The following is a 23312-nucleotide window of genomic DNA, read 5'->3' on the forward strand; positions in this document are numbered from 1 at the left end:
ATGCTGCACATACCTCTGACACACATATACATCATTGTCATACACACACAGATACTTCCACAACTTCCACAAATAAACAAAAAACACACAACATCTATACCATATTGAAATCATAACATATGTTTCATACGTCTAATGTTACTGTCTATATATTTAGTGTTACACCTTTGTCTGCATTATTTGTCACCCGTTTGTTTAATAGAGTTAAAGAATAAAATGAAAAAAAAGATGCATGACCTGATTTAAACAAGCTGTAAAGGTCAAGAACCGGTCTAAGAGAGCCTGAGAGGGACATTTGTGTTAAGTGTATATGGGTGCAAGTCAGACTACAGGTTTATGTGCCATTGTGTTTATCTGTCTGTGCATATTCCTCTCTGTGCGTGTGCGTTTCCGTGTGTCCACTACCATCTTCATTGGGTGTGTGAGCACCACACCGTAGAGGCGAATGAGGTTCTGGTGGTCCAGGGAGTGCATGGCGTTGACCTCACAGATGAAGTCCTCCAAAGCTTCGGGCTGGTTGAGCACATCTGTCTTCAGACACTTCACAGCTACCTTCAGCTGGAAACAATGGTTTAGTTTAAATGTAATCTTATTAGTCAGACTTTTTTTTTTTACACTTTCAGTGCTCATTTTATAGCAGAAGCATTATGAATAAAATGTACACTAAAAGTTCCCAGATTTTTGCATTTGCTTTGACTCCCTTTCCACAGCAGGACAAAATGCAAACGGGCTTTATAGAAAATAACTGTAGTTGTGTGACCATGCCACAATTCTATCACATAAAATGAGTTTAAACCTGTTAAGAGAACTAAATCAATTTAAAGCGCAGGTGTCCTCACCACCTTCTCTGCAGACGTCAGCCACTCTCCTCTCTTCACTACACCAAAAGTGCCGTCCCCCAGCTTCTCAAACAGCGTCAGGTCCTTCTCTGGGATGAGGCAGGTCAGTGCCTGCTGCTGCCCATCCAGAGGAGCACCGCCACTAGGCTGTGTGGCCAGGCCTCCCTCCCCCATGCCCAGTGGAGGTGTGGGAGACAGCTTACGAAAGGAGGAGGCCGGCTGGCCCTGCTGGGGGAAGTCTCCTCCATCTGGGCGCTTACCACTAAACACCTACAGAAGAAGAGAAAGAACAAATAAAAAAGTGTTTCAGCTGGAAAAGATTTGTGAAAGGGTCCAATGAGGAACAAGAAAAAAAGAGAGACACAGCTAGTGGGATATGGACAAGACAATTAAAGTGGACATTGACCATATAGGCTTCAATGTATTTTGTTTATCAGTGTGACTTTTTACTGCGTTTTGCTGTCATTTACTATCGCGTTAATTACGGCAGACCTTTAATGCACTGTAGAAGGATTTATGTTTTATTGTTGTAATGTTTATGAACAGAGGTGAGTCACACACATACAGCTATTGGAAATAAATAGCTGTTTATATTGTATACGGTTGTCTGATTTTTAAAAGCACTTTCTAAATAAAAAGGAAATTGAATAATATATTGAGAATCCTTGTGCATTCAAATTGTCGACAGGTAAAGAGTCACACCTCTATCTGATATACTGTCAGTAAGCAACTATGCATGTACCAAAACCAGCACACACACACACACACACACACACACACACACAGGCGCACACACAGACACACACCATCATTATAGGAGAGAGACATTTCCTGCCTCCTAGCTTAAGTGCTGACAACACAGCAGGAATGACTTAGCTGTTAGGAAGTACTCATTAAGAAGCACTATTAGATTAAGTGACCTGAATGTACTTGTGTTTGTGTGAGCTTATTCTTCCCCTAAATTTGAACCCATACAATGTGTGTGCTGTGCAGAGCCATTATGGGAAACCTTTGTTTGGGGGCCCTAACTAAGACCAAAATAGGAAGGCACGGAAACTAGTACTGCTGTCATACATGGAGGAAAATAATGAAATATACCTAACAGTAATATCAAACCCCAATTAACATGTAACAATAGGCATGTCTGTCTCAAAGGCAGAGCAATCTTGATTCAAAAGCAATGAATATAGGTCAGTGTTGTTTCATGCTAGTTATTGAATGAGACCAATCTGAACTTATTTTTCACTGATAATCAAAAGGTCAGTACTCAGAAATGGTATCATCGGTGAAAACGAGGTGTCAATGAATCCCCAGTGCCAAATATATTTGACTGGCCAGATATAAACAGTAGCAAGCCGTATGTGGTTTCACATTCACACCGGACCAGACATGACATAATGCTGCAAGCCTTTTTAAAAACACCACATATCTGAGTGGGTTTCAAATAGGAGGCTCAACATTCAAAAGATTCAGAGCATGGCAGCATGACACACACACACACACACACACACACACACACACACACACACACACACACACACACACACACACACACACACACACGCTGAGGAAGCAGATTACTTTAGCTGAGGATGGTGCCAGAGGCGGAAACAGACAGGTGTAATTATAGAAGGCAAGCACCATGTCTTCTGGGCACCACGACTTCCACTGAGAACAGCAAACACACACACACACACACACACACACACACACACACACACACACACACACACACACACACACACACACACACACATACCATTTACACACAAAGACTGCCCAGTGTGCACTGTATGTGTATCATATATTGTATTAGCTTGTGTATAAGGTATCTTTCTTAGAAATAGATTAGGAGTAGAAAGACATTTAGCTGTTTTCCATTTGACTGGTACAAAAGAAAATGGCGATTGTTGTAAGTTATTGTGTCAACGCTTCACTCCCATGTCGCTCCAGACAAGGACCAGCTAACGCTGAGCTAAATCACTGTATTTATCGTCTGTACTGGGGGAAAGTTTCTATCATGTATTGTTCATGCGAATGTGAATGTGTCCACACTGTGACCGACAGACAGACGCCAACATGGCGACATAATGTCGAGCACACCATGTACCATAATAAATGAGTCCTGCGTGAGTGTGCCGTGCCTGTCTATGTTTGTCACCTTGCTCATCCAGGATTTACGCTTGCACATGGCTTTCCTCCTTTTCACAGCCTCCCACAGTCGTCTCTGTCCTTTATACAAAGAATAAAAGAAATGCAGTGATGGTCACAAAAGGAACACAAAAGGATGAAGACTGCAGCTTCTACACTTCATCATCTCCTTCTCCTCCTTCTCCTATGGGTCTTCTTGCATTAGGAAAACCCAGAGGATCCATTCAGATTCAAGTAAAAGAAGGTATACTATATTGATTTTCAAGTTATCTCTCTTAATTGGAAAACAACTCAGACCAGGACAAAATAAATGATAGACAAAACACCCAACTTTGATATGAAAGGAAAAACAAATTAAAACCACAAAAAGGATGGGAGGGGAGAGAAAAGATGGTGGATACTCACATACTATATGTTAGAAGAAATTGGAGGTAAAGCAACACAACCGAATAAGGTGGATTAGACAACAGTGAGATGAGTGGAGGTAAAATATGTAATGAATAAACGAGCAGCAGAAGTAGGTGTGTAGAAATTTTAAGCAACTTGATACCCGAGAACCCTGAGGGCCTCAGTAACTGGATTTAAAACATTACTGCTGATATCCTCTTCACACACACACACACATCACACACAAACACTTACGTGGCACGTAAGTGCTCCTTCCTATTGTGCCTAATTACCAGTTGTAGCTTTAAAATGATATTAGGGTAGTTAGAAATGGAGGATTTGCTCCAGCTATGCTGAGGGTGAGCCAAATGACACACAGTCATTACTGCAGACCCAAGTAATAGTCTAGGATAATGGCAGTAATAATTTAGGAAGCTAAAAAAGAAACGTGATGGTCAAATATTCTCAGATTTATTAAGTCGATTTATTAAGTGGAGTTTTCCAGCTGGATCAAGAACTGGACCAAACAGCTACCACTGACGCACATTGATTCAGTTGTGTGTGAACGAGACTAATACAAATGTAAACAAATTCAATTAACTAAACTAGAATTTGGCCTTTGGGTAAACTAAACACAAATGTTCAAAAACTCAACACAAGCAAACACGCAGTTTCTCACCAGGCCGACCCATGCCGATCTTCTCCAGGTCTTCGTTCTTGACGTAGTCAAAGTGTGAAAGCCGTGTGACGTTCAGGTCATCTCGGATCCGCAGGAAGTACTGCTGCAACTGCACCTCCATCAGCAGCTCCAGCAGCCATTCTGTACCTTCCTCACACTGCATGCTACTTCCCAGTTTCTGAAAAACACACACACAGATTATAGGGAACTGAGTTCAATATTCATTCAGCAGTTTTCTCAATGCGTGGTCTCAATGCTACAAAATACAACCGGATAGAAAGTCACTGAGCAACAATAAAACCTTTCTTTTCTGAGCTCAAATCTATTGTGTGATCTCCAGTAATTGTTTACAACACACTGAAATACTTGCTTAGACTCTCTCTCTCTCTCTCACACACACACACACACACACACACACACACACACACACACACACACACACACACACACACACACACACACACACACACACACACACACACACACACACACACACACACACACACACACACACACACACACACACACACACACACACACACACACACGATGCCTGTTAGTGGACCAATAAAAGCCAGCTCTGCTGTAGACGGTGTGTAAACATCAGTGATATGATACGAGAGAAATGGGAAGCTCCTAAACAATCTGACCACATTATATATATATATATATATATATATATATATATATATATATATATATATATATATATATATATATATATATATATATATATATATTCTATGCCTCTCCGTCAGACCATCAATCTTCAATGTAAAAGCACACCACAGTTTAAAACATCAATCACTGTCTACCTAAAGTGACAAGCTGAAACTAGCACAACACAAAGCTCAAATCAATCTTAAATCCTGGTTCGCTTCTTCACACATCTATAAATCAAGATGATGGAATTAAATAAAGAGTAAAGGCGTGAAGAACTTTGGAGATGAACCACTACAAAAGCTCACCCACTGCTGCATTACACTTGCTCACACTGGCCCACAGTGTCATTCCCAGTGCCAATGGGCAAGGGAACAGACCTAATCAAGACAAAAAATGACAAACATTCCTAATCTGCAGAGATTGACAGGGAGACCTTTCTGGTGGATGCGCTGGGTCGTAGGGGCCACTCCACTGAGTAATAATTAGACTCTGTGAATGAGGAACTTCCTGTACTCGCTGAGCCAAGGTTACAAGGTCTAGAGGAAAGTGTCAGAGGTCACAGCTTCCCTTCTGTCATCTAAGCTTGTTAATGGGCTCGGACACTTCCTAACACGTAATGAATGTGACCAGAGGAATAAAAGAATGTCTTCTTTTCCAGGTACGTACCTTAGTTGGGCCATAAAGGTTGGCATGATGTGAACATTCCCCAAAACACTTAAAAGATGTATTTACTGGAGTCTTTTTAATGGGAAGTGACTGGTCCTGTATTTTCCATGAATTTCTGATGCAAGGTCTGACTAAGACCAGTCTACTGGGCGGGCTCAATCCCCAATGGTTATGCCAGATGTCTGTATCCTGATACAAATTAATTGCAATGCACATAAAAGTGGGTCAGCTGATACCTCTTTAGCAATGTCCAAACATGCAGCTTTGGCTCTCGGAGTCAGCAGGAGGCTTGGTCCCCTTTAACAGGTCAACAAAAAACAGTCTGTGATGTTCGATTGAGCAGAAATCCTCTGACTTATATAAAGCAGGTACAACAAGTCTGTTAATAACTTAACCCAATATATTATTATAACCTGCCAGATCCACTTGATAGAGATGCAGGCTACACTGAATGCCTGCAGTGCCTGTGGCTTTAGGATTAACTGCAGCTGCAGTCATTTGAATCTGTCTCTCACATCATGCCTGACCCCTACCCTGTTTGGCTGCTCCACTACGCTGCGAGGCTTTGCCCAATGCTCTTCTACCATTAGCATGTTTATTGGATCTACTGATCACACTGTTAAGAGTTTAAAGCAAAAGTTTCCCCTGACAACATTTAAACAAACCAACTTTTTTCATTGGTATCCAAGAAACTTTTTTGTAAAAAGCACAACATATTCATGTATGGGGCACATACCGTGAACTATCACCTGCTTTATCCTCCACAATGCAGACACAAGTCTGATCGACCATGGCAGTCCACATCCAGGTGTTATTTCACCGGACGGTGCCAAAGACGCAAGTCAGCTTCCTCTTGGGTCTCTTTCCATGACAGTGTCATATTTGAGGCATGAGGGGTCAAAGCAAGGTGCTTAAGCCCTCAAATCATATTTCTCTGTCAACTTAATAACCAATTAACAAAACCCATGAACAGGATATTACGTTTCACACTAGACAGGTGTGGGAGGAAGAAAAGGTTGAGCTGGACTGGTCATCTTTCCTCTGTTATGTTGTCATATGTAAAACATCTTGAAGTGCTTATCTTGACTTCTCCTCGAATGGGACCAAGAGGAAGATGCACATTGAGGAGATGTGAGGTGAGCAGGAGTAATGCTACGATTTATCAATTTCTACCAGAGCCAGAAGTCCAGTATAGGGCTCTAAAAAGCATCATTTCGCCACGCCACTTCCCCAACTTTCCTTTTTTGTTTTAAAAGCAACATGAAATGTTACAAAATAAAGAATAAAGCCCATTTTGCTTTCCAGTTTCAAATGAAAACTAAAAAGATCCAGAAAGGGGAGAGAAGGATGTCGGAATTTAGATGCAGAAAAAACAACATGATGTCCCTGCTGAGAAATGCCTCTGGCCTGAACTCATTCCTCATGGTAGTGGAGAAATGCACACACACACACACACACACACACACACACACACACACACACACACAGAGAGACACACACACATCTCCTGCTCTAACATCCTTCTGCAATAACAACAACCCTCCAAGAGGACAGCCTCAGTCCAGCTGGAGAGTGCATGCGCACACGCACACACACGCGCACACACACACACACACACACACACACACACACACACACACACACACACACTGTATTCTAACATCTGGGTAGACCACATGTCGTATTTCCAAATAATCAAATCAGTGGACCAGGGAGAGCTGACATCAGACAGACACCAGACTTACTCGATATACGTGAAAGTGCGCCAGGAAGGGGAACGACTTTTTCAGCTTGTCAAAACGCCGCATCCTGAATTTCTTCGTCTGGATGAGTAGAGGTGCAAAAAAGTGTGAGTGCGTTTAAATGTCCGGAGGTGGCTGCTCGTCTCTTAAACCATTACCCGACCCACAGTCCTCCCAGTTTTTGACGGTCCCAGTCTCTGAGGGAATTCTAAGTAGCCCACGCGCTCCTCAGATCCAGAGGAGAGGGGGAAGAAAAACTTCCTAAGATCCTGTACGCTAATCTGCCACATTCCATGACGGGGCAATCGTCCAGTAAGCTCCTTCTTTAGCTTCAGCTCCCACAAGAAGGCTAAGAGGCATCCATGTAGCACTTCAGGGTGCAAAGAACATACGCTGAAAGGTTGGAGAGTGAGCTGCTGTTTGAAGCTCAGCTCTCAGCTTTGCCTTGTGCCCAGTCCCATGTGTCCTCCTCAGACTGCAGTGAGCCAGTGATCCAAACTTGCAGAACTTTACAAATAAGTCACTCCTCCTTCTTCCCTTCCTTTTACTCCCTCTCTCACACACACACACACACACACACACACACACACACACACACGCACACACACACTCGCTCTCTGTCTTTGCGCATGCATCTTCTGTCTGTTTGCTTTTCCATCCCTCTATCGAGCGTGGCGCTAAAAATAGGAACAACTTTCTCCCGATTCAATTGCTTGCCATTCGGGCAACTGGGACGAGAGAGCCACAGCGAGTGACGGTCTCTGGTTTCCAATTTTAAGATAAACAAGATGTGTTGGTGTCAGAGAACAGTCCTGTGTGCTTGTGCTGTATGTTGAGTGTTTACATCATGTTATTACTCCAATTTGATCTTCACTTTGTTGTCGTCTCTTGCCTTCTTCTCCCGCTTTGTGCCCAAAGTACCCCTTTTCTTACCTCTTCCTGCAGGACGTTTCCATGCTCTACTCCCTCACCCTATCTTTCTGCCCCCCCCCCCCCCCCCTCCTTTCCCTCCTGCAGTCAGTAAGACGGTCCGTGCAGTGCAGAGCAGTGCGTGGTGCAGAGGACAGAGGCTTCATGGTATTCAGCCCAGAGGAGCATTTGATCCAGGGCCAAAGGGTCACATTCAACTGCGGAAGGGACAGCGTGTTTCCTGTGATGCAACCCCCCCAAACTCTCACACACACACACACACACACACACACACACACACACACACACACACCGAACCACTTCTTCCCTTATCCACTGCTTGCTCTCTTCTCACCCTACCTATTAACCTTAACATTCACCACAATTTGACTTTTGGAGATTTCAGATTGATTATCACTGACACCATAGTTTTCTGGGGGATGTACAGCTAATATAATAATAATTCTGGGGATTTTAATTGATAAAACAATGTACTTTAAAACATCAACTCGGAGTTTAGAAAAGGTATAACAGCATTTTTTTCTTTACAAATTCCTGACTTTACTTATTGAGTTAATGGACACGATAATCAGCAGATCAATAAATAATAACATTTAGTCATTAGTTGTATTCCTACACACAACTTTAATCTAGATCTTTAAAGTACATGTGTGTCATTTTAAACCTAAAAATCATGTTTGCTTGCAAACCATTAGGGCACAGGAGCAGCAGACTGAAGCCACTTATCGACTGTATAAACAACCACACATCTACAACACAAAATCCTCCTACAATATTCTACAATAGTACAAACAGAGGAGCGGATTGCCAGACTGGTGAAGTCACAGAGGCAGCAGATGTCTTTCAAGTTACAGCACAAAATTAATACCAATTATCTTAACAAGACCAGGCCACCTAACGTCAGCCGGCTCCCCTTATGTCGTCAAAGTGGCGTCTATTCTCTCTTTTACCACTGCGGCATAAAAGTCCTACCCTCACCCTCCTCCTCCTTCTCCCTATCCCTCACTCCTTCATTAATCCCCTCTCTCTCAGCTTCCACTCCCTCCCCAGGGTCTGGCCAACCCGTTGCATTTTCTTCTTTATTTGGGGCTGCCTTTTATTTCCTGCCTCTAATCCTTCAAACATGTTATCTCTGCTGACTATAAACAAACCCTTACCAGCTGCTTTTCATACCCTCAGTAGCAGCAAGCCCCCTCTCATTCCTTCTCTTGCCAGACACTATTTAGCTTTTGCTTTTCTAACATATTTTTTGTTCTCTCTGCTCATTGTTTTTCTTTGTCCTTTGCTAGTTAATCAACCGTTTCAGCATTTGAGTGGGCCTCTTGCTTTTGGCTTTGGATACTTCTCTGCTCCCTCCCTCTCATTAACCGCCACTCTCCTCTGCTTTTAATTAGGACGTTTTGTGTTTACTAGACAGGACGGAGGGGAGTTGAGCAGACGGTAGAGTAATGAAGATCAAGGAAAGAGAAAACAACAACAACGTGGGGATATCATTATTAAATGTCTGGCTTTAATTAAAGACAGGACAGCAGACTTATCTAAAGAGGATGTGGTATTGTTTACCGTTTTGCTGATGAATATACTGTGTTGGTTTGTGTCTCCATTCTCAACAATAATAGCAGTAATGTGTTTGTTATCTGATTTACTGTGAAATGAGAAATTCAGAAAAAAGAGCTTCGGTGTGTATTAATATTTGTGCGTTGAGTATTTCTCTGAATATCCGTCAGAAGATCATAAGCAATGAATACTTGTGAAAAAAAACATTGTATACATTTGATCTAGTGAATGAATGACTGAATGACACACAGTCAGAACACACAATAGATTAATGTATCTCTTTTTACATAGCTCATAGTTCTCTAAACTTTGGTTGGAAAAAGAAATCCCTCTGTGTCAAGTGACTAAATACATTGTTTAGGTCAAACCATGTTGACGCTACGTTTTCTATTAAAACCTGTGCACCTGTGTAACACTACATACAGCACGTGACCAAATGAGGCCCTAATATCAGAGAAACCTGTTCAATTCTGTGGTACACTGCAGCCACTGCAGAGGCCGAGGGCAGCCCGCAGAGTATTATACGCTCTGCTGAGATTGGGGTTGGCTTAAATCTGCCCAAGAGCTGTACGCCTCCAGCTCCCTGAGGCGGGCAAGACAGATTGCTGCTGACCTTTCTCACCCTGGACACAATCTAGACCTCACGCCACTGCAGTTGGGCTCATCAATAAACCGCGGCACCCCCACTGACTCAGACTCTTACACCTAGGACAACTTCTTACTGTTCCACACCCTGGCACATCTTTTCTCTATTAATATACACATGACACTTTAATAATATACTTGTGTTAATGTACTGTTATTTGTTTGTTTCACATATTTTATTGTACATTTTCATATTTTCTATTTTTCTATTATGTCTTAAAGTATTACACTGTTTATTGTTACGCACCATCGACCAAGCCGAATTCCTGGTCTGTGTAACGTACTTGGCAATAAACACTTCTTATTGAACTGTTTAACTGCGCTCGTTTTATTTTGCTGTATTGGATTGATCACTCCAAAGTTCTGGCACTATTGATAGAGGTGTCAGATCATTGTTGGTTTTTTCACTATATTGTATTTAACAATCTAATCAAGCTTCTAAATCAAACGTAAAAGTTCTTCGTGCCCAAAGAAAGGGTGGTGCGGTTAAATCTCAAACACTCTTATCACACACACTGCTACAGCGCTCTAACACACGTACAGTACAGCTTGTTGCAGTACCGGGAAGCCTCCTAAATGTCCACGGCCCCTTGAGTACCTTTTACTTTGCATGTGCTTTCACATGTTGGAGGAGGAATAGCTGAGGGAGCTAGCTGGCTCCAATAATTCCTCATGGACTCGTTCACCCATCAGAGAATCTGGCTTTAAATTCTCAAGCAAGCACACATAATGTGACAGGCCCTCTATTCCCCTTTGCACCCCCCGACACAAACACACACAGACACACACACACACACACACACACACACACACACACAGACACACACACACACACTAAAGTGAGTTACACCATTAATGGCGTGAAAATTCCCTAAAGTATACATGCTATTTTCTTTAACTATAGGTTCTGTTTCAGTCTCAGTAAAGTCAACTTTATTGCTATGAAAAATGGGAAAATCACGACACATGACACGTGAAACATGAAACAGCTGATACAAAATAGCCCACATTCCTTAAATCAGTAGCTGGACAGTGTGTGTGTGTGTGTGTGTGTGTGTGTGTGTGTGTGTGTGTGTGTGTGTGTGTGAGGGTGTGTGAGGGTGTGTGTTTATGACATGAGGGATGTATGTTGAGTGAATTTGAGAGCTGAATGTGTAAGAGTATGTTGAGCAGATTTAAATCAGCGTAATGTGCAGCAGTGCCGTCAGCATCCTCCTCACTAAGGAGATTAGAAGAATGTGATTAATAATCGACCTGCAGCTCCACTTTGATTCCACTAGGTGGCACCCATCTTGTGATTGAGTATTCAATAGGGAGGATAGGTGATCTTGGGTCACTTAGTGCCACTCATCTGCAGTGAAACCCACTCACTGTCACACAGGGGGAGTTGTGCAGATTGTATCATATATACAGAATTGTTTTAGTATTAATTACGAGATCTTCCTGACTGCCTTAGTTTCTGTCCATGTGTTCAACACTTAAATCATAACTTAAGAAGTGGCATATCAATAATAAAATAAGACACATATCAAGTCTCTACGGTACTTTATAAAGCCATGTTACACTCTTATGAGGTTTGTTTTTCCTGTATTAATGCGAGGCTCCTGGGACAGAGGATGTCGTATGTGTACAGATTGTAAAGCCCTCCGAGGCAAATTTGGGATTTACATAATGTATCGAATTTAATTATTTTGCCATAAGTGATTTGTTTCTCATTGGCATCTAAATTTGGGTAAATAACGCTCTTCAGTTGTGCCCGACTTGCTGGGTCCCTCACACAAACAATGAAGCAGCTACTGCAGCCTCTCCAGCTGCTACTATCTGGCCTCCATCTCCCTCTCTGACTCCAAGGCTGTTTAACTGGAATATGAAAGGATGCCAAGGCCACGTTAAACTTCTGACCATGATTGTAATATCAAATTAGAGGCTTGCTGGCTAATGAGATTATGAAGAACAAAGCGCTGTGTGAGGTCTGCATTATGTCCGAGTACTACAACCCACGCACACACACACATACATACATTAAGCTTGATTCTGTAATATGATGCTCACTGTACACAGACACAGGCATGCAGAGGCATGCACTCACATCGGCTGGATTCACACTGACATACAGAGTTGGGAATTAAGATAGCTTATAGGATACGAGTGGACACGCTGCCAGTGCATTTCTAAAATGAGTCGCAACCTTTTGGTTGCAAAACATCAATCTGTGGTTTGGTGGCGGGTGCCAAAAAACGGCAGAGCAGAGTGAAAAAGTGGTAGAACAAACAGTAACAGTAAACAGTAATACCTCTTACAACTGTGCAAGCAAAATAACTACACACACACACACACACACACACAGACGAGGCCTCTGACGGAGGCCTGCATGCACAGACAGACAGAGATGCGTCATTTCTGATCTCACGGATAGTAACCCTTTTTTTAAAAGTCGGACTTTTTACGTTCTCCTTTAATCCCTTCATCGTCCACAGCACCTCATCACGAGTCAGGAGAGGAGAGGAGAGGCGTCATCTGGTGGTGGGTGTCAATAATCGGCAGAACTACCCACTGAGCTTTCCAGGCGAACACCAAACATACGTCCCCCCCATCCCCCTTTTGGTAGTTTGGCCTTTATGCATAATGCCAGACTACCAAAACAACCCCCACTAATACCCTCCACCCTCAAAATGCACCCACCATAAACAATCTCTTCTTTGATCCCCTAAAGCTGGTTAAGAGGGGAAAGGAGGGTGTTAGAAAGAAATGTTGGTCAAAGATGGTTGACCTCGTACAGTCAACAGCATGTGAACCAAATATTAAGCACAGTCTGTGCTACAATGAGATGGAGAATATGTACAAAAATACATGCTCAGCAACTTCTGGTTGAAGCTCACTAATCCCTGCATGCTCCATAGCATATTAGAACTAGATATATATTAAACAGAAAAGGATTGCTGGGATAAAACAATGTGTATGTGTATTTGGAGGAAGTCAACAGACTCTAAGCTCTCTCCATTCTCTTCCTTCTTCTCTTCCTCTTAGAGCTTTGTTTCATCTGGACTGCTGCATGCATGTGTATGTATGCGTGTGGTGTTTAAAGAGACAGCCTTGCCACATTGAGGTTGCTCAGAAATACACTTCAGCCACAACTCACAACAACAGCATGGCTGTTACTAGGCTGCCACCTCCGAATGACAGTTACATTATGGGGCAGGCTACTTCCACACAGGTCTTACCTCATTTGGAGCCAAGAAACACATTATTTACTATAAATTCACTGTGAAATTAGCTGTGGTATAAATTCTACGTAATATCGCAGAGCCCGAGCAACCACACTTTTGCCCTTGAGTGAGGGTGAGAAGTGCTATGTGTGGCGAGTGTGAGTATGTGGTGGTTGAGAAGAGTGAGGCGGACACGACGGGGATACGAGTGGAAAAGAGCTGGTTCTGTGCAACAGAGGAATGAGCACTTATAGAGATCTGATACGGAATTATATTTACACACTAATCAAGCAGACAATTACTGGTCATGGTAAGAAAAGCACAGGTGTTAATAATAATAATAATAATAATAATAATAATAATAATAACATTAACAATGGGTCTGTTCTATAAAAGTGTCTGAGTACGTCATGCTAGTGTGACCCTACAACTGAAGCAGCTAAATGGAATTCAGCCATTCAGCATGCGAGTATTTACCAAAATATGTTTTGGGTAATGACACACACACACACGCACACGCACACGCACACGCACACACACACAAACACACACACACGTTGTACATCCAGATTCAAATCTGCACACACTCTAAAATGTGCAACACTGTTGCTGAAATTCACACCACAAAAACAAACATTTGTGCACATTTTCGAAAAAACAAAAGCTACCGTACATGTTCATGTGCTGAGAGCCATCTACTGATCAGCCAGTTTAGAATCCTAAATATATTGTCTGCTGTGCGAAACACCTCAACAAAGCCTAACATCATCTCATGCGCTCAGGATCCATAATACCTGCTGAAAGTGCTCATTGTCATCCATGTTTGTCTCAAGCTTTGTGGCAGGATCACGACTACAATGAAGGAAACTGTAGAGGTGTACCTCTTCGTCATCGCTGGGCAGGCGTTGGTAGTCAGACTCTGACGTGTCCTGCAGTCTCTGGTAGTCGGCCGTCTCCCCCATGGTGGGGCTCCCCCGCCCGTCCGCTACCAGCCCCCCGGGGGCTACGTGTCCTCAAACGCCTCAGACAGCTCCAGTCGGTGAGTAACTCACTCAGTCAGTCAGTCAGTCAGCCCGCTTTGAGGTCTTCTGTGCTGTCATCAGGAAGAGTACAGTAATCTGCATGTCATTCGCGGTACAGCCCTGCATTAGTTCAGATAACCAAACACAATAATTCTAATCACTTGACCAAATATGCTGCCGCTGTATACCTCCAATACTCTTCTTCATTTAGGTTGAGTCAGCGTTCCTTGTCATCGGCCAGACAATGACTTCCCCATGTCCTCACAGTGATAACAGGGCTGTGTTCACTGACTGGCCATCCTGTAAAGACACAAGTGTTTATCTTCATGGGAATAGCTTTTAGGAATGCATTCCTCTCGCAAGCTGCAGACAATCATTCTTGATGCAGAATGAACGTAGTCTCTATTTTCTTTGCTGAGGGCAGGCAGCGATTCTTCCCCTACTGAAGAAAAACAGAAGACAGTCCGCGTCCTTAAAATACAGTAGTTTGTCCCTTTTCCCCTACGAGTGGCTTAAATCTTCAGAGAGCAGCCGAGGTGTTTCACTGATTGTTCCAAATTCATTTACTGGTCCTCCGAGACAAGGGAATCCCATGTGTGGAAGCTGCTGCAGCCCGAATGGAGCATTGGGATGATGCAGCCAAGGCGTGGCACTGGAGGTGACAAATCCAGCAGGCTCTATTTCTGTATTCCCATCTCACGCCACAGTAATAACCATACTCTCAATCTATCTGTCTACTTCGCTCTCCACCTTGCTCATCTCTGCTCTCTCTCCCGGTCCAACTGCTCTCTCGCCCTGCTGTAGTGCTGACGCATGCTCTTCATATCCAGCATGTCGCTCTCTCCCTCTATTTATGTGCCCCAGGCATCACACCTCCTCTCTTTCATCACCAGCAGTGAAGGGGAGCGATCGTACAGGAGCTGTTTACCATTGTTCACCTGTTCATCCTTCCTTTGTGTGCTCACCCCCCCACCCCCCCCCCCCCCCCAACACACACACACAGATCTTGAGCAGCTGTCCAATCGAACAGGCAGCTCAGCACTGATGATCACGGCTCACGGCCTGGGTGGATTTTTTTTATGGCGCTTTGTCCTAAATGGACTTTATGATTGCTCGGTCGATGCCTAATCCCTCGCTGTTGTTATTGTTTTTTGCCTCCTCTCCTCCTTTCAGTCCCTCACCCTCTAACCCACTTTCCACACCCCTCCACTTGATTTCTTTTTTCCATATCAGCCCCGGCTGAATGATTTGCCGAGTGGCCGCCTTTTTCTATTACCGTGGCAACATCAACCAATCACACCTCCTCCCTGGTCTCCTGTGTCCTGTAGTCACGCCGATCCAGTCAGCAGTGGTTCTGATAGAGGCAGCCAATAACAGCGAGGCAGGCTGACAGGGTAGGGAGGGGGAGGAGAGATGATGGCGAGAGGCGAGGGAGCCCTAATGAGGCGAGTTAATCCACCCTCTGAGAGGGAGAAAAACACGGCCATGCTGCTTTGTGTGTGTGTGTGTGTGTGTGTGTGTGTGTGTGTGTGTGTGTGTGTGTGTGCTTGTGCGTCAAAAGCACCTCTCCAGCAGGGTATCCAGGCCATCTGGATCCTTGCTGAGTGGACATCTGGATGCAGTGTAAAATAGAATAAAAGAACAATGTGTTTGTGTGTTTGTGAGTGTGAGTGTGAGTGTGAGTGTGAGTGTGAGTGTGAGTGTGAGTGTGTGTGTGTGTGTGTGTGCGCACCTCCCGGTCTTTTCCAAGGAGTAGTCTGAACATTTGCAGTCCAAGCACCGATGCCATTGAGCAAATCTGTAACACATCTAAATGACTCATACGTCTTCCACCCTTTCGTTCCATGTCACTCTTTATTCTTCTCTCTTTCTCTTTCTCTCTCTTCCAGCCCTGTCGATGTCCTCAGGCCGCTTATTTGCAGCCCGCTGAGCTACATTCACTCTTTGCTCTCATTCCTCTGTCTCCCCTCTACTCTGTTGATGAATCTGCTCCTCTGGAGGCCGGCTGTCACGCGATATTGCACGGTAAATACACAAACATGCATGCACCTCCATTAAGAGGCACACACACATACACACATCACTGAACACATATTTAAACTCAAAAACACTGTGCATGCATGCGGACACAATACAGAGCAACACAGAGGCCTGTATTTCTGTATTTACCACTGGACATAATGCTGATTTTATTCAATTCAATTCAATTCAATTTCAATTTGCTAACAAGCTGTCTGACACTCCCATTCAGCATCATCACACTTGTCTAAGTCCTGCAGGCCAACAGTCCCACTGCCAATGAGAGCTGGCATCACACATAGTATCAAGGAATTAATCAAACATTTATCACAATCGCTATTTTGAATTTGCACAATTAAAAGAACACGATTGTCTGTGATATCGGCATTTAAAATGTGTGCTTTGCTCACAGAAAACTCTGTAACAGGCAGCCACCAGCTGGCAATTATTTTGGCGTCATTTTTGGGGAGCCTCTGCATGCGCACAGTTGCAGCCTGTGAGAAACTTAATAGAAGAAGAAGAATATACTGTTTGTTACTCGTTTTGCACGTCTGCCCGGGGGATTCAAGTCTCCGGGAAAGTGGGAGGATCTCTTCTCTGGTGCTGGCTGGCCCCTCGCCAAGCACAAAATGAAAAAGTCAGTTTTTTCCCCCCAAATATTATGCACCCCACATTTTAACATTAGCAGGAATATAGTACAACATGGAAGGCAAATGTATTGAAATCTGAAAATGCATACAAATATTTTGGCAACAAAAAGAATAATCCTGATAAATGATAAATAATCGTGATCTCAATACTGATCAAAATAGTCGTGATCATAATTTGGGCCATAATCCTGCAGGCGTCAGAGAGTTGGTTTGGACACTTCATACAGTCTGTGCAAAGGGGGATATATACTAACCTTAATACTGAAGTTACCCAAAAACAATCCAACACTACAGTAATAACTATGAACTGCACCAGTCAGAGGCAAAGTGTTACCCAGAGACAGCCAGTAGACATCAGGAGCAGTGGGGGAGAGACAGAAGCACAGAGCGTGGACATCCTGGCCAATCGAGGCCATGACAAATGGAGCACGCTGAGCTGTGGTGTCATGTGGGGTTACTGCTGCCCACCGCCTCCTCCTGATGAAGTTAACACGCTCCATTACAGACGGTATGGTGGTTGGTACGACTACAGGGCAAGGCTGAGTAGTGTACAAATATTCATGTACAATGACGTACAATTTCTTTCCTTACAATTTTCCATTGCAAAATTAATTGTAATAAGTAAGCGAAGGCAAAAGAAGAAAAGACATGGAAGACAAGAAGTATGCCAACATGTTCCTGACAAATAAAATTGTATTTGTATGTCATTACCTTGCTCTTTAAACGTTTTAATTTGTTGCCATTAGTGAGCAAATTAAAGACAAAAGAAACTTGCAATTATCCTTTTTAATCTATCTTCTCATTGCTGTTTTTTGTATCTATTCTTTATCGACTTTTATGGCCTCTCTGCTTCCACTAAACGCCACATTTCACAAACTCTCCGCCAGTATTCTGGAAAAACCTCTTCGATGACCGAATGCCGGGGCTTCAACCTTGACCTCAGAAGCATCATTTGTCAGTCATCTTGTGTCAGGGGGAAGGTAAAGCGGAGCCTGTTAAAACATGCGAACGCCTTCTCTGCCCCCGCCATGGAGAGCAAGGAAAAGCAGAGCAGACAAGCGGTGGGCGTAACGGTACAATGTTCCCAGTCCAAACATCGCAGGCCGTTTAAACTCTCCCTTTATGAGCCCGTTTAGAGTCTTAAAGACTAAAAGGACTGCAACCCCTGGGCCCCTCCTGCTCCTTTACGACTGTTGGTGGGTAGACTGCAGGCTCTGGGGGCAGCAGTAAGCTTTTGAACAGGAGCTGGATGACATCCCTGATGTCTACTGCTGGTGTGGGGCTCGCCGGGTGGAAATATAATCAGGGTAGGAACTGGACAGGACCGCGAAGGAGGCTTCAGTGTATTGTGTCTGTGTTTGAGCCACATGTGAGGGTCACACCTTTGTGGAAAGTAGAACCTCTTTGACGATGTTCACATCATAATATATGATATATAATGATTAGACCATCCTAGGACGCATTCAATCTATTGAAGATTGTCTTCTGTTTAACTAATTGAGATGCATTTATCTTTGTTTTTTTATTTCATTGAGTCAATTATTGAATATTTGACAAAAGATAAATCACTGCACTAATTGTAAATGAATTGGCATCATTAAACTGTCTGTTCCAGAAGAAAACAGCAATAAATATTGTGAAAGAAAGAGATATGTACTATGTTTTTAAAAGGAGAAAATCAAAGTAAGTAAAGATTTAATGAGTTAAATGTCATTGAAGGCCTTGATTGCACGTAAATACACATCTTTTTATTACATACGCTGTATTATGTTATGTTTAGAACAGTTTAGAATTGCACTTCCATAATGTTGGGGAACTCACTAAAGATGGTAGAGCTGCGACAATTAGTTGATTATTCAATTCACCAATTACAGAAAATGACTCATTGATTCATTGTTTAAGTAATTTTCTCTGTGAGAATCTACTGCTTGTATCTTTTTCTATTGTGAACTGAATATTCTTTAAGGGTTGGTCAAACAAAACATATGAAAACCTCATCTCATCTTCGACAGACAATTTATTAACCGATTTAACGATTAAGTATTTTATGCTGATCAATTCAGCAGCAATTGAGAAATGAATGCAATATTAACTGATTTTTTAAAAAATTTTTATTGTTATCCTATTTGACAGCGGTGCTTTTGAGCCACAGAAGACATTATTCTAATGTTTTCGCAAGCTCCTAGTACTCCCACGTACTAGTACACAGACAATTATGTGTTAAATTCAATTCTGAAGTTTTATAGCACATCAAATATAACTCATCTCAGAAAATATAACTCTTATGACCGTCATACTGACCCATGTTCAAACAAATATCTTACAACATCTTGTAATTTTGTAGTTTCTACTTGTAAAGGAAAACCAACTATTCTAAACATTAAAAAAAAGAAAATCCCAAAGAGCAATACGGCGGTGAAACTTGTCATACATCAAAAATCTCTTTGTTTCTTGAGAACGCTGAACTTAAAATGTGTTACAGAGGGAATTCAAATCAATCCATTTGACACACGTTATTCCCCGGCACTTAAAAGCACCTGTGTACATGAACTATTTCTTCTTACAGGTCATCGGAGCAATACTCACCCACAACCTCTGATCTCTTGTTGACCTCGGATATGACTTCACCTCATTAAGGGCCACACATGCTACCAGATGATTCACTACTCCACGATATGACAAGAAACTTTAAGATTGACTGATGACTCTGCTACTGGAAAATGTCGACGCAGTAAAAAACGTCATTGGCCAGTGTGGTCAGGGTGTGGACTGTGTGAGGAAGTAAGGAAGCTGTGAAGACACGGTGCGGTAGCTCCTTCAGTGTTTTTGTTCTGCTTATTGTCACCTTCATTTCTAAAACAACACCAGAGGACTGAATCCTGACTCAGGTTCCACGTGCTGTCAGTAAAAACTAAACCTCTCTTCTCTCCCTGAATCCTCACCATATGCTGAACAACCTTATTAAGATCTTCATATTCAAATGTGATGTGGCTGAATACACTGTAAATCAGAAAACGTTCATTTTCTTAGTGAAAGGAGTCACAAACCAAAATGTTTTGCAATGTACATCTTACTAAAACTCTATAACTTAAGATCAACGTGGAAAACATGTTCCCAAAAGTTTATTTTATTTTGTCGAAACAATTAATGGATTGTTTCGACAATGGAATGTTTAATTGATCTTTTAATTAATTTATCAAATGTTAGGATTTCCTGCTTTCCTTGATTTACGTATATCATTGTAAATTGCAACAAAAAAAAAGATAATATCTAAAAATAAAAAAATGTAAGAGGATGAGCATACAGACAAATTGTTCTACTTTTAGGGGATTCATTAAAAGTATCACATTCTGAATTTGTATCATCAGCTTTTTAATCAAGAGTAAAACAGACCATGTACAGCTTCAAAGTAGTAAGTCCACAACTGTAAACCTGATGAGGTTGAAAGACGGCTTGTCTTCAGCCCAGCAGGCTCAGTTGGGATCAATCATGGGTGGGCACAGAGTTAAAAGGTAAAGCGCCGTAATTACTTCCATCCACTGAACATCTCTCACAACATTTCATACAGAGTTGTTGTCCGGAGAATTACTGTCCTCAACAAATCCTCTCTCGTCACCCCTTTCCCAGAAAGATTTCCACTTCGACTGAATCAGAGGCGGACAGGAACGTGGAGCAAATCCACTGTGGACAGAGGTGTGTGTGAGAGGGATGAATGCCTGTGTCAGAATGCATGTGTGTCTTTGTGTGAATGTGACAGAGAGTGAGAGATAGATAGACCTCCATGCTATATAATCCTCAGCTCTCATGCTGTCTTTCTAGGAAGTGTTGAAGAGGCCCGTGAGTGTGTGTGTGTGTGTGTGGTGTTTGCTTTCCCCCGTCCCTCCAGGCTAAACAGGTGGGATTTAAGAGGGTGATCTAAAGCCTGCGGGGCAACACCGGGCCATACGGGGAAGCAGAGGACAGGATTAGTGGGCCGGGAGGCCGGGCCGAGGGTCCCACTGTCTCACATAATCTCTAAGTGCGTTGGTGCCAAGGTCACAGGTGATGAGGTCTGCAAATCATCAGAAGCTAAAGCTCTCTGTGTTTCACTGCCATCTGGATGCCTGGTCATGCATCAAGCCAGGGGGCGGTGTGTGTGTGAGTGTGTGTGTGTGTGTGTGTGTGTCATTGAAGTGACACTGAGCATACTGACTCCTTCACACCCTCAGCTCGCATGCCAACCCTGCTAGCTGGGACATTATTATATCAATCAGAATTGTAATATACTGTATCTCCTTTATTATGACAATACTGTGTTACCAAATACTTTTGAGCAAACTTTCAATAAAAATCAACTTATTTAGTAATTGAAGGTATCATTGTATTGCATTCAATATTACTTATATACTTTAATATTTTATTGTGCATACATTTACCAAGATATATATATATATATATATATATATATATATATATATATATATATATATAAATCTAAGATGTAAAAATACTTATACACTACATAATATTCATTTTAACCATGTTGTCCAGCCCTACCATGTGATTTTCCATCCCCAATTTAAAACTGCAATTAATCTGAGCTAACTGAATGAAGTGGTGTCATCCTTATGAGCATATTGCAAATGTATCCCACCTGTAACATAGAGAACAAGCACTTCAATCTGACTAAATAAGGAAAGTTTTGCAGCCATAGTTCTCATTTTCTTCTGTGCTCTGTGAATAATGTTTCTGTTTCTGATGTATTCTCTGCGGTTATCATTTCTCCATCTGGCCACATGGAGGCAGCCTGAGGCAGGGAGAAGTTTAATTCATGTGTATGCAGCAGCTGCAAATACTGGAGCCAAATCATCTCTTGAATGTAACTCAAATGTGTGTCTTTAAGGACACTAGTATAATTTTGTATTTATTTTTTAATTCTGACTGGTTTCATAGTGTCTAGTCCTTAATTGTATCTGAAGAGTCTGACAACAGAGTTCACATGAAGCATAAAGAAGTCTAAATAGAGAGTTGTTGATGGGAGCAACAAGGACATTGTAATCCACACAGTTAATTGAATTGTTGCTTCAATGCTATCAAAACTCAAAACTCACATAACTTGTGTTTGAAATCACACTGAAAACATATTGGGACTAAATGTTGTAGTCGATAGTAAGTAAAGAGATGAGAAAAGGCGGCAGACTGCTTATCAAAGCGATGCCGGGTTGGACTTTAATAATTCTCTGTGATGTCCGTCTGCAGCTTTCATAAACAAAATGAAAAATAGAAGCAATTCTATTTTTAGAAACAGCAGACACGTCTCCCTTGGACTGATACCATCATGCTGAAGTCTGCTGTTCATCCTTCTGCTTGGCAATGAGAAAAAGTGAAATGCCAGCTTAATAATTTCTATCCACACACTCACCAAAAGCCTCATAAACAGCCGGACAGATGGCATTTGAAGAAGTAATACTTACAGAGCAAAATCTGTGTGGCTTGTACAAACATTAAAAGAGCCTCAGCAATTTATCACATCGTCCATTGCAATTAGTTACAAAACATGTCGTAATACTCTGCTAATGTGTCACAGTAAGTGTGTGTGTGTGTGTGTGTGTAGAGTGTGTGTGTGTGTGGAGTGTGTGTGTGTGTGTGTGTGTAACATTGCATCATTACTGTTTGTACAGGTAGGCGTGCGTGCGTGTGCCTGGTCAATATGTAAGCCGCTCTTCCGGTCCCTTCTACCCAGAAAGAGTGAGTGATTGAGCAGAGTAGTAACGGATAAGAGAACCAACAATATATACACGATACCCTGTGGCCCCGAGTGTGTGTGTGTGTGTGTGTGTGTGTGTGTGTGTGTGTGTGTGTGAAGAGGCAAAAAAACGATAAGGAACGAAAATACAGCTGGTCAACAAACTGAAGCAAACCTTTACTTCAAGCACATCAATGAAAATAGGATCGTCATGACGATGATACACAGGTGCTCTCAGTGAGAAGGATTTGTCTCCATTGTGATTTATTTCTCAACACTATCAAGCCGCATGGTGTTAGACTGTGTGTGAACCCTGAACTTCTACAAGAGAGGCCTCTCACCATTTATGAGGTGAACTACGCATGCACTAAAGGCAACTTTGGTATTTTTCAACCTGGGTGTTACTCTTATATTTGTGAAGATTGTTCATG

At 42.4% G+C, this 23312-nt stretch overlaps 1 protein-coding gene across 14 annotated transcripts in view; it reads right to left on the minus strand.

The window, feature by feature from the left end:
• The window catches only part of tnk2b (tyrosine kinase, non-receptor, 2b), a 47592-nt gene that overhangs the window by 12292 nt on the left and 11988 nt on the right, over nt 1–23312 (minus strand). For 8 of the 14 annotated variants that reach the window (XM_034554538.1, XM_034554533.1, XM_034554537.1 and 5 more), the window contains 6 exons: nt 14676–14787; nt 14347–14558; nt 4057–4234; nt 3001–3071; nt 840–1109; nt 406–558 (listed from right to left, as the gene is read on the minus strand). In XM_034554538.1, the coding sequence (XP_034410429.1) occupies nt 406–558; nt 840–1109; nt 3001–3071; nt 4057–4234; nt 14347–14427 (753 nt within the window). In that variant the 5' untranslated portion in view covers nt 14428–14558; nt 14676–14787. Of the gene's footprint in view, nt 1–405; nt 559–839; nt 1110–3000; nt 3072–4056; nt 4235–14346; nt 14584–14675; nt 14788–19742; nt 20328–23312 lie in introns of those variants that run through there. The other 6 variants (XM_034554530.1, XM_034554526.1, XM_034554532.1 and 3 more) reach the window with 6 other exon arrangements.

Source organism: Cyclopterus lumpus, chromosome 17 (assembly GCF_009769545.1).
Source record: "Cyclopterus lumpus isolate fCycLum1 chromosome 17, fCycLum1.pri, whole genome shotgun sequence".
Taxonomy (NCBI): Eukaryota; Metazoa; Chordata; class Actinopteri; order Perciformes; family Cyclopteridae; genus Cyclopterus; species Cyclopterus lumpus.